This window comes from Macrobrachium nipponense, chromosome 20, assembly GCF_015104395.2.
Source record: "Macrobrachium nipponense isolate FS-2020 chromosome 20, ASM1510439v2, whole genome shotgun sequence".
In the NCBI taxonomy this organism is placed as follows: domain Eukaryota; kingdom Metazoa; phylum Arthropoda; class Malacostraca; order Decapoda; family Palaemonidae; genus Macrobrachium; species Macrobrachium nipponense.
In genome coordinates this window covers 61,792,583-61,808,207 of record NC_061089.1, presented here as the reverse complement: position 1 = coordinate 61,808,207, position 15,625 = coordinate 61,792,583, and the positions used below count along the sequence as shown (strand labels likewise).

Here is a 15,625-nt window from a genome sequence, read left to right as displayed (position 1 = left end):
CGCACGCTAGAAAGGAGACTCGCTCCTGGAACGTTCCGCTTGCGTGGAAGGTCCCGTGCGCCCTAATAGATCCGAGCGCCTCTAGTCTTGTTATACGAGCCTCTTGCCAGTAAACGTTCAATGGAAGCATCCTTCTGATTGCCACTCTACTATAAGGCTCCTTAGTTAAGCCATCTGTTTTCTCTTTGAAGGCGCCTTGCGCCAAGAAAAAAGTTCTGGAACGCGGCTCGCACTCAGTTGCTGGAACGCGGCTCGCGTTTATCTGTATGAACGAGGCTCGCGCTAGTCTGTCAGAACGCGGCTCGCGCTAGTCTGTTGGAACGCGGCTCGCTGCTGGCTGTTGGAACGTGGCTCGCGCTAGCTTGCTGGCTGGCTCTCAGCCTCTCGCTCAGTGAATCAGTGTTCTCTTATTCAGAGAACGAGCCAGATCGTCCGAACTCCAAACATGTACATTCTTCGTCTTTTCGGATGTAAGATGAAGAAACGGAAGAACAGACGCACTTTTTAAAGGATGCCTTTCCAATGGCTATCCCTGGCAGTCTGGGACGTTTTACAGATCCTGCCGAGGGAACGCCCAATCGGTGGGGATTCTCCATAACCTCCGTAAGGCTTTCGACTTTCCTTCTCCTCTGGGCTTGTGAGTTTGGAAGAGGTCTAGGCCTGAGAGCGAGACAGAGCCGATCGAACGCACCCTCTACTAATTAGGACGCCTTTCCAATGGCGAACTTGGCAGTCTGGGACGTTCTACAGATCCTGCCGAGGGGACGCCTGATCGGTGGGGATTCTCCATAACCTCCGTAAGGCTTTCGACTTTCCTTCTCCTCTGGGTATGTGAGCTTGGAAGAGGTCTAGGCCTGGGAGCGAAACAGAGCCGATCAGAACGCACCCTCCACTGCACTAACACTAAAATCACTTCTTACCTTTCAATAGCTCGTATTTTGAGCTACATTCCTTTGTCTTCAATTTGCAATATGAATTTGAAGATTCTGTGAAGTAAGAAGGAGATGAGGATACCACACTACTAGTATTGTTAATGCTCTAACTGCTCGTTAGTACGAGAGCTATATAAACTTCTAAAGGAAGCGTAACTATTCTTTCCTACATCCTCAAGAAGGAAGTTAGCTCAATCAATTCTAACATTTACTACACGTTATTACGTTTATCTGTATGAACGAGGTGAATAAATATTAAAATTTTCCTTCTTGCAAACTATGTGAGTGTCTAACGAAAAGTTCGGTAGTTACACGTAAACAATTCTTCGAAATTTTCGAAGCCAAAGTTATAAAAACAAATTAATATGCGTATGCCGAACCAAAGATCCAGTACTTCCCTGCAAAAGATAGCCCAGAAGATCAATGGCGATGAAATCCAAAAATCAAGTCAGGAGGAACTGCAAACGTTGTTTACATTCCAAGCGACAGAAAAAATATGAATAGAAAACGGGAATGGTTTCTAATCCTGCCACCCAGGGCAGGACGGTAGATCACCTGACCTACCTGCAGCGTGTGCCGCGAAATTTGAATTTCTGTCGGGGACGACGGAGTCTTAGCTATGTATATATCTGACAGGTAAGTTGATTGTATGAAATGTATTTTTCCTAACTATGCAAACCAGAGGTCCTTTGCATACATGCCCACCTCATGCCACCCCTCAATTCGAACCTGGGCCGAAAGGCAAAGTGGAGTGTTTACATTCGGGCAGGCTAGCCAACCTGCCTGCCACATGGTAGTTACTGCCTAATTACCTTGTTCACGATTCAACGCCCGTAATTCCAGCTACGCCATAAGTAATTCCTTATGGTAGAGGACCTCAGGTTTGTATGGTTAGGAAAAATACAATTTACTTCCAAAAATTGTGATATTTCTTTTATTTTGTATTCATCATTCAGCTCAAATGTAAGTATATTGCATTGGTGAATACTCATTCTTACTGAACTTAATGCTTCTATCTTTACTTTCTGTGGATGAAATTATGAAAACAGAAAACATGCACAGTACCATACAGTGGATCTACCAAATTACAGTCAAAATTCACACAGCTTATTCACACCATAGAAGACAGACAGAGCAGGAAGAGGTCTGACAAAAATGTAAACATTCCAGATGGATTATAAACAATAATCCATCTAGGTTAACCAAGCATTATTCTTTTCTTTCTTTTGCATGCTGATCACACCTAAAAACATGAAGATGTAAACTAAAAAAAAATATAAATTCCTAAAATAATAAAAACAGTACACTTACCATTTCTTCAACCCCAAATATCACAATATTTTTGTAATTATGTAAGTTAAGTTTCCAAAGATCATGAGTAATAAAAGATGTTGATGATGACACTCCACTTCTCCAAGCTTTCCATCGTGAATACCACACAAGCCACGGGTTTAGTTCCACTCCTACACTTTCAAGCCGAGCTTCTTGAGCAGCTGCCACAACCTGAAAAAAAAAAATATTTGTTGTACTTCATTGGCTACAAATGAAATGTGGAATTCTCAGTTTAGTTCATTTGTGGAATCTTCTGATCTCCAAATATTTAAGCAAGAGGCAAATTAATTCCTACACTATGCTGAAGTCTCCTGAATTTCAGCTGTATTAAATTTTTCTATTTGCTAATTTATCTGTCACCCTTTCCAATGACTTCTGCTCTTTGCAGGATTATTTCCCTTTGGGTTTTCCGTGTGTTAACTTTGTCCTTAAAGGGTTTCATCTGAAGATGTAGAGAAAGAATAATCTTTAACATTTATCAGTTTCACAGGATAAAACAATTAATCAACAGTTTAAAAAAAATAATGAGCATAGATGAGGTCTAAATCAGGTGAAGTTCAAACCTTTATGCAATTTGACAATGAAAATTTCATTAAATTTGTAGGAGGAATTGCACTTTACTTCCCATGCATAGCTGCAATTATATCTGCTATGTTTTAACTTTGATTAAGTTCTTTTGTAAAATATGCAAGGATAAAATCCTATCATACAATTCAACTATAGAAATTTGGTTGAATATTTATTTAAGAGGAATACTGTTTAGAGATGTTTAGTTATATCTATGCTTTTTTTTTCAATTTCATCAAAGTTTTGTCATAAAAATAATCTTAGCTCACTTGTCTTACTGCATATTATTACAAATAAAATGCAATATAACACAGCTGACTGGCTGGACCAAGTTGTCCTATATTCTAGATCTGTAACCAGTTGTTCACATTGAGTCTCTAATCAGTTGGACAATACAGTGCAAAAAGGGAAGATGTGTATTTTCATTACTTCGACACAAAATGACAAAATTTCTAAGACAATTTGTATTCTTCATATCTACAAACCTGAGGTCTCAAACACTTCTCGAGTCACAATATATAAAATTATTTTCATTCCGAATTAAAACTTCCTTTAAAGCTTTTAAAATTGCATATAATTCTGCTGTAAAAATTGCTGCAACAGACGATAACCTGCCGCTTCTCTCTATATCAGGGAAGGCTACTCCTAAGCTGACGCCAGCATCTGACTTTGAGCCGTCCGTGAAAACTGCAGTAGAGCTATCATGGTGCAAGAAGTGTTTTAAAAATATTGACCACATGGCTTCACTGGACAATTCTGTCTTGGTAAAAATTAAAATAAAATATCTACAGAGTTTTACCTCTGGAAAGTTCCAGGGGGGACTAACTGAATATTTTGCTGGTAAAATCTCTATCCTTGGCATGTTTAATTCACAGACAATAAAATTTACTCTAAAAGAGAATGGATGAGGTTGCTTGGGGTGATTTTCATAAAACTGCCAATGCCTTTTGTTTCTCATACAAATGCTGGTTAAGACTTGGGTAGCCTCTGGAATCTATACCAGCTCCAAACCAGCAGACGCTTGTAATGTAGATCTAGTGGCACCTCATCAGCATCTACAAGCATGCTCTTGGCGGGAGATGATTTAAATGCTCCTGTACACAACCGTATTCCTCCATGATGAACCGTAGGACGGCTCCCCTTTTCTTAGGGGTTTTTGATGTGGGAGAGGCTAATTGGAGAGGGTGCCGTGTTAGTGGGTTTCACTCGCCCCAGAACTATACCGACACCTTTTAATGAAGGTGAGCGAGCCGGAATATTCTGGCAGGTCCAATTTAGCAGTTCTCTGGTATTATAGCAATATTTTACCTTAGAAATAGTGCTGAAGGAACCTATTTCACTGGGCGACACGGCTGAGCCCAGAAATAGATTTTTCCTACGTCAAAATCCCTTTTTAAGGCTATTTGGCTTCGCAGAAGTGTACGTCTGCACTCCACGAAGTGTGAGACAAGACTTTCAGCAGATTCATTGCTTTCAAGCATTTTTCCTTAATATATTTCAGATGTAGAATCCAGGTCAGCTTGCTATCAAAAATCAAACCAAGAAACCTTGTTTCACCAACACATGGAATTCTCTGCCTATGGATGAATAGATCTGGATCAGGGTGGAATCCCCTTATACAACAAAAGTGCATAGTTACTGTTTTACTGTCAGAAAATCTAAAACCTTTAACCTCAGCCCACTTTACTATATTATCAATGCAGAGCTGAAGGCGGCAGTGTTCAGCCACTGGTATCTTTGATGCTGCAAAGGAAATCGACAGGTCGTCAACAAAAAGGGTATAGTATGTTATATCTGGGGGAATTATTTTGGAAACCCCATTGATTACCAAGGCAAACAAGGTTACACTTGAAACACTTCCTTGTAGTACTCCTTCTTGATTGAATACATCTGACATTGTTTTTCCAACCTGAACCAGAAATAACCTATTTTTTAAAAAAGCCTTAAGGGGGCCGGCCGGCTAATGCCATTCTTTAAGGACAGGACTTTGATATTCATACCACTTAATAAGGTGACTTGGAACATCTCCAAACCACACATGATTTTTGCCTCTGACCTTCGGTTTTGTGACGCCAGGGCGATTTATCCCAAAAATAAAAATTTTTCAAATTCTATCTCCTCCCTTGATATTTAATATTAAGACCTGGGATTACTACCATATATAGACCTGATGTAGACCTCCAATTGAATGAGGAGTTTTTTTTCTAAAAGTAATTTTTTTGCTAGATATGAATTTTTCATTATGGTAAAAAAATAAACCCTATAAATTAGGAAAACAAAATTTATAAAAAAAAAGAAGAAACAAAAATTGGAAAAAAGGGCTTCATTTGATTGTTCTATAATGTCTTTCTGAGTTATATACCAAATTCCATCGTTATAGCTTTAAAACTAAGTGAGAAGATAGATTTTGAAGGTCAATAACTATATAGTTTTGAGATACGGGCGTTCAAAGTTTTTCTTCGTATTTTTATAACGACAATGTTAATAAATAATGATTATTATGAATGTATATTTCTTTTTTGTGTATTAATAAACCAAAACTATTTTATTTATCATAATTTAATTATAAATGATGATCCCTTTGCTCATATATCGTAGCTTGGGGCACTGCGTCAGGCAAGATGGGGCACTCCTTTCTACGCAACTCTCTCTCTCTCCTTCACTAACTCGGCTTATTACAGCGAATTTTCTTCTTCTGTATGTTAGCTAGATGTTTTCCTAGTATTTTCCGTTTTGGCATGATGAAACTCTTGCCGAAACAAAGATAAGCAAACGTAAATGCAAGAGAAAGTCAAGAGGTGAAATTCGAAGTTGTACTCTCTTTTTACAAAGACAATGTTAATAAATCATGATTATTATGAATTTCATATTCCTTTTTGGGTATTAATAAACCAAACTATGTTATTTATCATAAATTAAGATCCCTTTGCTCAAAGATCGTAGCCTGGGGGACAGTGTGACGTGTGCTTCAGGCAAGACGGGGGCGTTTACTTACTACGCAACCCTCCCTCTCTCCACTAACTATGCTAATATAGCATATACGTATTATGACATTCAGTAATCATATTAGTGCGAATTTTCTTCGTCTTTATGTTAGCGAGATGTTTTCCTTGTCTTTTCCTCATTGGCACGATGAAATTCTTGCCAAAACATAGATAAACACATGTACAAGCAAGCGAATGTCAGAGTAGAAACTCGAACGTGTAGGCTACTTGAAGTCTGTGCTCGCACTGAATCATGGGATACTCTCATACTCCCCTCCGCGACTCACGGAATCTCTACAGATGCCATATCTCAATTTCTTTGACAATAATTATCAAAATTTACGATAACAGAAGAAATATCGCATTTTCTTGTACGGATGAATGTTTTAGGCTTATTGAGTTATGTTTACTAATTACCCTGTAACTAAAAGTAAGAGGAATTTTGACTAAATATTTCGTATGCGTATTCTCAATTGCCATATGAAACTCCATGAATTTTTTCATGACTGCATTTTTCGCCCTATACCCCCATATATAAGGGTTCCGGCCGGCCCCCTTAATAAAGAGGGGCAAATTGCCTCTCAGGTTACATTCACAAAAGACCCTCAAAATGCCATATCTCCATGTTGTATCATAAGCACTCTCTAGATCAAAGAAAACAGTGATGTGATGCTGCTTGTCGGCAAAAGCTTTACATATTGAAGATTCCATTTGTACCAATACATCAGTTGTGGAGTGCATACTTCTAAAACCACATTGAGCAGGTGACAGATATTTACCCCTTTCCAAGTACATCAAGCGTGTACTATTCACCATTTTTTCCATGATCTTACACAAACAAGATGTCAATGCAATAGGATGATAATTTTCTGTCTTGAATGGATCTTTTCCAGGTTTCATGAATGGCAGTATTTTTAACTTCTCCCAAAGCTTGGGGAAGATATGTTCTCGGTAAATTCTGTTAATAAGGCTCAATATGAAAAGTGGTATTTTCATGGGTATGCTTAATCATTGAATATGTTATATCATCCAGTCCAAGAGCTGATTCATTGCATTTATTCAAGGCCGATACAAATTCTCTCTATAGTAAAAGGAGCATCGTCTTAATGTATTAAAATCAATTTCGACCTGTTCCATTATCCATCTTTGCGCTGAATAGGGTCTATCATAATTTTTTTTTAGCAACATTAGCAAAATGATTAGCAAACTCATTTGCCACTAACTGGGGTCTGCTACCTCACAACCATTCATCTTGATAACTGGAGGTTGACAAGGAGTGAACTTGCCTGCTATTTTTCTAACTCTCTTCCAAACTAGAGTGAGAGGAGTTTTTGAATTTAGTGAAGATATGAAGATCGTCCAAGATTCTTTTTGTGCTTTTTTGATTTCCATGCAAAAATGAGCTCTTGCTTTTCGAAATTCAACACGGTAATATTCTCATTTTTGTCTGCAATATCTGGTGAAAGCAGATCTCATAGTTCTGTGTGATTCCTGGCATTTACGAGTCCACCAGGGAACTGGCCGGCGGATAAATATGCCCGAAGTCCTAGGCATAGATTGAAGACCAGCCGAAAACATTATTGTATTCAAAAAGTCAAGAGCATCATCTACACAGGGAAAGTCATCAGCAGAGTCATCTATTGAGCTGCGCTCCTGGAATGTTGCCCAATCAGCTTTACCAATGTTCCATTTAGGTAGCCTTGAAGATGGAGGGCTTGATGCTAAACTCACCACTATTGGGAAATGGTCACTGGTAAATCTATCATTTATAGCTCTCCAATTAAAGTCAATAAGGCAGTCATCAGTAAATATAGATAAATCAATTGCTGATAACGTGCCTGTTTGAACATATAAATATGTAGACTCCCCAGAGTTGAGGATCCCCACATTTTCATCTTCTATTATGGAACCTAAGCACCTTCCTCATTGATTGGTGACGATGTCACCCCAGAGAGGGTTTCTGCTATTCATTTCACCCAAAATAACAAAAGGACGTGGTAAATGTTGAATAAGAGACTTGAATTCATTGATGGCGAAGACTTCGTTAGGTGGTAGATAGAGAGAGCATACTGTATATTTTCTTTGCAAATGGATCTGCACATCTATCACTTGCAATGCTGATTGGATACTAATAGGATTTTGTGGGGTGTCATTTTGAACATACAAAGCGATGCTACCATGGCTGCCAATACACGTATTTGATTTATAGGTGGAGTGATAGGATGTATACTCTCGTGGGCTGGGGCACATATTATTACCAATCATGGTCTCCTGCAGAGCTATACAAACAGGAAACACTTCTGATATGAGCAGCCCTAATTCTTCCCATTTAAGCTCTTAATCCCTGACAGTTCCACTGGAAAAAAATTAATGAAATCTACTTTCCTTTAGAGGCTGTTAAATTATTGCCCCTTTTAAGAGCTTTCAGCTTACTACCTTGCTCTTTTTTTCTGGAAGGAGGCCGATTGTTTAAGGCTGCCTTCCTTTTTAGAGGGTTATCAGTCTCAGGAACATCAGACAAAGCTGATGCCGCCTGAGGAAGAGTGTGAGGGTTGGACATTGGTACATCCTCCAAAGCATCAGAAGCACCATTTACAGCAGGAGTACCACAAATCACTGGCTCTTGCTTCCATAGAAGCAAGAGTGCCAGAAACCACAAGCACTGCCTCCAAAGAGGCAGGAGTGTCAGAATCAAATGGCACTGCCTCTGAAGAAGCAGGAGCACCAGAAATCACTGGCGCAGCCTCCGAAGAGGCAGGAGCACCAGAAATTACTGGCGCAGCCTCCAAAGAGGCAGGAGCACCAGAAATTACTGGCGCACCCTCCAAAGAGGCAGGAGCACCATACGTTACATTCCCTACACTCATCATTACCCTGTACATACTCAACAAAAATCCTTCAAAAAGCTACCTAACTCTCTTGCCCAGACTCTCTATTTATCCCCATACTTAGCCTCACAATACTTCTCATATTCCTTAAAAAAGTCCCTTATGTCCCTACAACTATATTCCTTGTATTGTGCACATCGGGGTACCTCTCTCATATACACAGCCTGCTCACTCTCACTCTCACTTTCACTACTTCCATTCTGACCCTTCTTTCCCTCTTCCAAATACAGCAAATCCACTTCCATACTCACGTCCATACTCCTTACTACGCTCTTCTTACCCTTCTTTCTACCAACCTGTTTCCACTCACCACTATCTAAATCACTCTCAGCCCTTCCCCCAATGTATTCAGTCCTAGTCTCATCCTGTCCGTCACCCGTACTAACCTTCTTTCCCTTAGTCTTCTTCTTTTCCTCAGCCCCCTTCTTATTCTTGTCCTCAGGTTTATCCTTATCCTGTGTCTTACCCTTCTTTCTCTTACCTATCACAACCAAATTACCTTCGTCACTCGTACTCTCATCCACTCGCTCTTTCACTTTCTTTACCACTCCTGGCCTGTCACAAGACCCAATAGACCTACCTCCTACAGCTCCCTCTCCCATGAATCCCTTCATCATTTCCTACATCATCTCTTGCACTGCATTCATCATTACCCCAAATTTTTCGTCCATTTTCTAAACCACTCTCTTCCACTCATTTCACCTCTTCTTTCATTTCCACTTTCGCACTCCTTAGCATTCCTCTCATTTCCTCTAACTCGCTCTTCAGCTCCTCACACTCTACCCTCAACCTCTCATTCTCCACTTCCAACCTCCATAGGGGTATTACTTTACTTCTATAGCCCATAAATTCACTAATGGCAACTTTAAGACTGGCAAAAATTAAGAAGCATGCAGCTCACGAGCTAGATGTGATCTTGACTTCAAGGGAGCATGTATAACTTGGTAAAATTTATGATTGTCTTGTAAGAGGTCCCACCCACAAGGGTTTGTAAATACAGTCAGCTATTGGTGATCCAGTTTTAAGGCGCTGGTCTAGCACTGAAATACGCTGATTTCCGGTTATCAGGACCATTAACCAGTTAAGTATTACGTAATGCCAAAATCTGGTTATCAGCAGCGACACACTGGTCACGTGTCTTAGGCACTGGGACCTGTCCCCCACTGGCTGTCGGCCAAATGAGCCTTGCTGAGGCCCAAGAGGACTTTAACATTAGAACAAAAAGTCATAATTCAAGTTATCATAAATGTCACAGACCCTTAGATGATAACCAGCAAAAGGCTATCTGCAGTAAGGCAATCTAAACTTCATCCAAAATTAATGGGAATTTCTTATTAAACAAGATCTAAATTTTATGAAAAAACTTGAAAGCACCACAGTATTTACTCACAATTCGGCCATCACCACTGCCAAGATCAACTAAGCGCCCACTGCGGCCCCTTAATGCTCTCAAGACGTTATTCACTTGCTCTGTGGTAGCTGGTACATACGGTAAACATACCTGTTAAAAGAAAAATGACATCATGATAAAATTAAATTTTTTACATACTTACCAAGTAACTACATAGCTATAAATTTCTAACTTTTGCAGCTGCTTAGATTTGCAATTTGCGGTTGTGATTCTTTTGTTTTTGGTATAGGTAACTAACCCCACCTACTTCCAGGAAGCATAGGTACAACATAGCTGAGGAGCTCAATTCGTTTATGCTCTATGTCCATGAGAGGGGAGGAGGGCGGGCTCTGTTCATGTATACTTGGTAAGTATACATATATAAAATTTCATTTTAGCATGTTGTCATTTTTATATAAGTAACTTACCAAATAACTACATAGCTGAATCCCAAATTGGTAGAAGGTGGGACAGCATGGACATATATATACCATTTAAAAGCACTCAGTAATGGAGATGAATTTATAATATTAAATTAGCTAGCATTGATAAAATGCTTGTTGTACCATTACTTGGTGAGGGAGCTACAGCAGGAAGATACTGCCTCTGGTCAGAGCTCCTCTTGACCTGTAATGGCATGACAGTAAAGTCAGGTGTTGCCTCTGCTTTAGTGGGGTGCTTTACAACCAAAGAGTGCTCTGGTGGTTGCCAAAGCATAACAATAAACAAAAGCCCTTGCCCTGACATAACAACCAGAAATTCAAGTTACCTGAACATCAATTAAATACAAATACCATTACCCATCCATAAAAAACAAGATTGGTGGGTACTCTGGGTACATAGTAGTACCGCCAAGCTTCCCAAAAAAACTTGACGACCAATGTCAAGGCGAGTGGATAGAGAACAGCATATTCTCCTATCCTTCCTTTTCCAATACCATGCCAGCTGAAGGTCCTAATGCACTACAGTTATCATAGAGTGTTTCAACATCATGCAAGTAAAAATAAGCAAAAACAGATTTACATCTCCAAAATACAGATTGTACAATTGACAAAACAGATAAATTAGTTTTGAAAGCCAAAGAAGTGGCTATTGCCCTAATTTCTTGGGCTTTAACATTACAAACATGAAAATCTCTTCTCTTATAGAATCCTGCAACACAGCCGACACCAGTGTGACGTTCCTCGACTGCAGTGCTGCAGCATCTCTGGCATCTCGCACAACATCAAGGGAAGCCGCCGCGTTAGTCAGATACTAATGCAAACCGAATGCAGAGACTTCCGGTGTGACGAACTTGTAACGCTATGTATAGGTGATGTTGAAAACCATGACCAGCTGTTAGTCGATGAAGTCTACACCAAGCTTACAGTAACAACCGACCACATGATAACTGCAAAATGTGCTGAATGGTGGTCTCATCTGGAAGATGTGCAGCCACAGCGGCTAGTTGAGGGCTACAAGGACGTCAACATTATTATCGGCTTGAACAGCTCGCTGTGTTGTTAAGTCCCCGACCAATGTTTGGGTGAAGAAAATGAGCCCACAGCTCACCTAACTAAGCACAGTTGGGCGGCAATTGGGCCAACTGGATCAAGTACTGGGAAGCATCCTGCCATGATGCATCACTTGGCACCTGCTGAGCATTCCAACAATGTCAGGGTTTGCCTAATTGTCTGGGACCCGTTTTGCTCCCCTTGCAAAAGTAAAGCGGATGCTTCTGTTGTTTATGACAAAAGAATGGATAAACTCCATTACGTCACATACCTGCATCATAGCCAGTTCCAATATGTGACGGCCATTCTGCTCTCTGCCCAAAGGAAGAGAAGGATGAAGAAGTGATCCAGTCATCCACATTCATACTCTCATCCACAATCGTACATCTAAGGCGAAATACTAATCTGTCCCATTACATGAGCCAGGTAAGCTTACACAACTTGCTGAGCAGCCACCACAGGTCCTAAGGAAAAAGTATCCAAGGACTTTAGTGCAATATCCCAGAGGTAGGAGGTGAAGGTGGTCTGTCTCGACCACACCCCTGCCTTCAGTACTTGATGTAGAGACAGATTTGGTCTGGGGGTATCGGTGTCGTCTACTCTAGTAGTCGAGTACGCCCTTTGTATCACCTCACAAAGCCAGAAGGAAATTGTGTTTTAGGACCCTTCCTTCTTGGACAACCCAGTGCTAACGAAGAGTCATCAACATTCAGGCCAGAGGTGTCAAGTCCTCCTCAAGTAGCACCACAGCAATCTAACAGGACACAGCAGTATCTCATCCGCATCGTCTACAAAGTCCTCAAGAGAGGGGATCATAAAGGACTCGAACCTGGTATCAGGGACAGAAAGGTTTTGAGTCTTCAGTACAAAGTCTGGAATGAAATAGAGCATAAATGATCACCATCCCCTAAGAGTGTTTCATATTGCAAGAACTTCCATGTAGTTCGCCTATTCTGTTCGAAGATGCCAGGGCAAGCAGGAAGATGGTCTTGAGTGTCAGATCCCTGTCTAACGACTCTTGTAAAGGTTTGTAAGGATCGCGAATCAGACTCCTTAGGGCCTGAGATCCCTGGGTAGGCAAGACCTCTCGAAATTTTTCAACAAGAGACACATCTCCAGGGATGATGAGATATCGACTCCTTTTTAGCTGCAACTAAGCTGAGGGCGGCTCAATAGATCTTTACTGCTGAAACAGAGAGAAGTTTCTCCCGGCAAAGGAAGACTAAGAGAGCCGCGAGCTGCTGAAGAGTGGCTCCGACCAGAGATACTCCTTCGATGACACCAACAACCACAGAAGATTGCCTACTTCCCCTGGTATACAGCTGCAGAAGATTTCCTGAGGTATCCGGACACCTCTGTTGCAGCGTGGTGTGCCTTGCGACTGCAAGAGATGGTGGATAACCTCCAAGCGTGAAGAGCCAGGGTCTGCACTGCCTGATGGTACTGCTCTACGTTGGTTGGCCCAGGAGACTGTGCCATTGAGGTAGCTCTCTCTCTGACTTGAAGAGAAGTGGGATACCAAACGGCCTGAAGCCAGGGAGCTACCAGAATCATTCCGAGATTCAGGGTAGTCAGCACTTTACTGATCACCTTGTGAATTAGACAGAATAGAGGGAAGGTGTAGACGTCAAGGTTGTCCCACGGGTGTTGGAATGCGTCTTCTGCAGCCGCCCATGGTTACCTATATTGTCAACTGATGGAGCTGAAGAGAAACAAGGCACCCTGCTTGTTGACATATGCCACTGCCATGTTGTCAGTCACAAGCACCATGGAGTGCCCTCCTCAAGGTGTGCGCACCATCCCTCAGTCAATATATCCGAATACAGAAGCATGTTGGAAGGGGGAGTATACAGGGGTACTCTTACTGAGAGGTACCTGTCGTCCAGTCACTACTCCAAGTCCCTCCTCACCTCTTCTGATAAAGGAAAGAGGAAGGATTGAGGGTCTTGAGACTGGGACCAGTCTTTTCCTCATTCTCCATTGAAGAGAATGTAGGTGGAGATGTCCGTGAGGGACCAGCTCCTCTAAGGAAGACAGGTGACCGATTACGACTTGCCATTGCCACACTGGTTGTTCCTGTCGAAACAGGAACAACTATATTGGTCAGTGCCCAGGTTCTTTATCCTCTGCTTGGGCAAAACTCAAGAAGTTGATCCCTTTCCTGAAGCAACTGCAAGCTGGAGCTCGCCAGGAATAACCAATCGTCAAGGTACCTCAACAGACATATCCCCTGCGAATGGGCCCAAGCCGAGACAAGGTTGAACACTCTCATGAACACCTGAGGAGTGGTTGAGAGCCCAAAATAAAGTGCCTTGAACTGAAATACATCCCCCCCCCCCCCCCCCCCCCCCCCCCCCCCCCCCCCTATACCCCCCCCCCCCCCCCCCCCCCCCGGAGGAAAAAGCTAAGGCACTTCTGAGAGGACTGAAGGATGGGTATTTGGAAATACACATCCTTCAGATCCACTGTCAGCATGAGGTCATTCTCCCTCACAAAAGCCAGCACTAAACGTGCTGTCTCCATTGTGAACCGAGCCTCGTGAACGAATCGGTTCAAGGGAGCGAGATCTATGACTGGTCTCCAACCCCCCCGAAGCTTTATCTACGAGAATGATGCGGCTGTAAAAGCCTGGGGACTGATCTGAGATGACTTCTATCGCTCTCTTGGTCAGCATGGCTTGCACTTCTTCCTTGAGTGTTATGTCCTTTGACAAATCGAGGATGTAAGCCCGGAGATGGACTGGGAGATTGGTGAGGGGAGGCAGAGACTCGAAGGGGAGTAGATAACCCTCCTGAAGGATATCCAATACCCAGGTCTCAGCTCCGTATCAGCCAAGTTGCCAATGGCACAACAAGCAACCCCCTACTGATGGCAGCAGCTGAAATGGAACACCGCCCCTAATGTTTTCCTTTCTTCTTCACTTTGCTACCCTTGCCTGCCTTTCCTGTGGAAGAGGAGGGCTGGAAGGGCCGATTGTGAGCAAAGAGGGAGAGGTAGCCTGACCCGAAGGTCGGGCCGCAACAACACGCAAAGGTACTGATGACCTCGTCACTGCCTCTGGGAAAGGCTTTCATTATTGTCAACCCTTCACATGTCTACAGCAGCATCCACCATCTTTCTAGGAAAGAGAGAGTCCACCATCTTTCTAGGAAAGAGAGAGGAGGAACCCAGCAGCGGTCCATTCCTTAGGGTCATGGCGGACTTGGGTCCCAGTCCTGGTCAGGCAAGTCAAGTTAGTCTCTCTCCTATTATGGACTAGTTAGCCCAGAAGTCTGACGTCTGGTGAGCTAGGTAGGAAATTGCCCTGCCTCCAGACTGGCATAGTCTTGCAAAGGCAGAATCCTCCCCAGGGAACATAGCCCGAGGAGACTGCTATCTTGGCCTCCGTAAAGGACCTATCCAGGGTTGCTGCTTCCTGCTGCAAGAGGGAGACAGGCTCTGCAGTCAGTTGTTGCGGCAAGAGACCGGGGTCTAAGCGAACTAGACTCGGGTCAACCTGCTTAGCTACCGATGACATCCCCAAAGGTTGATAGAATTGCTTCTGGCGAGGTAGAGGAGGAGGAAGCAACTTGTCCAAACAGTTCAACCTGAAGATATTCTCTTGTCCTTGTCCGGAGACGATCGTCCACCTGGTCGAGGACTCCATTGGGAAGAGAAGACCACGGCAGTCCTACTGAGGCCTTGGATTCCTTCTTCAGACCCCACAGACTCCAGTTGAGGAGGACGGTCTGCTGATGAAGCAGTAGGTACTTCCCCAGATCATTATGCTGACGAATCAGTGCTTTGATCTCTGCAAACATCCTCTATACAGTAATATCACAAACTTATGTGAGGTTACATTCAAGACCTCCTCATGCAAAGGAAATTTTCTCAAGTTTGGCACGGTCTCTAAAAATGCTAATAAATGCATACTTCTAGAGTTTGAACACTAAATATGACGCTAATCATGCTCCCTAAACATTAAGCTAACTTTTAAATTAAAGTTACTGTAATTTCATTTAAAAGTTAGCTTAATACATTACCCTTAAAAAAAAAATAC

The 15,625-nt window shown here is 42.2% G+C and overlaps 1 protein-coding gene across 4 annotated transcripts in view; it reads right to left on the bottom strand.

The window, feature by feature from the left end:
* Positions 1-15,625, bottom strand: part of LOC135226604 (ATP synthase subunit C lysine N-methyltransferase-like) — a 99,275-nt gene that overhangs the window by 26,648 nt on the left and 57,002 nt on the right. For all 4 annotated transcript variants that reach the window (XM_064266331.1, XM_064266322.1, XM_064266314.1 and 1 more), the window contains exons 4-5: positions 10,094-10,204; positions 2,244-2,435 (exon numbers count right to left, since the gene is read on the bottom strand). In XM_064266331.1, the coding sequence (XP_064122401.1) occupies positions 2,244-2,435; positions 10,094-10,204 (303 nt within the window). The remainder of the gene's footprint in view (positions 1-2,243; positions 2,436-10,093; positions 10,205-15,625) is intronic.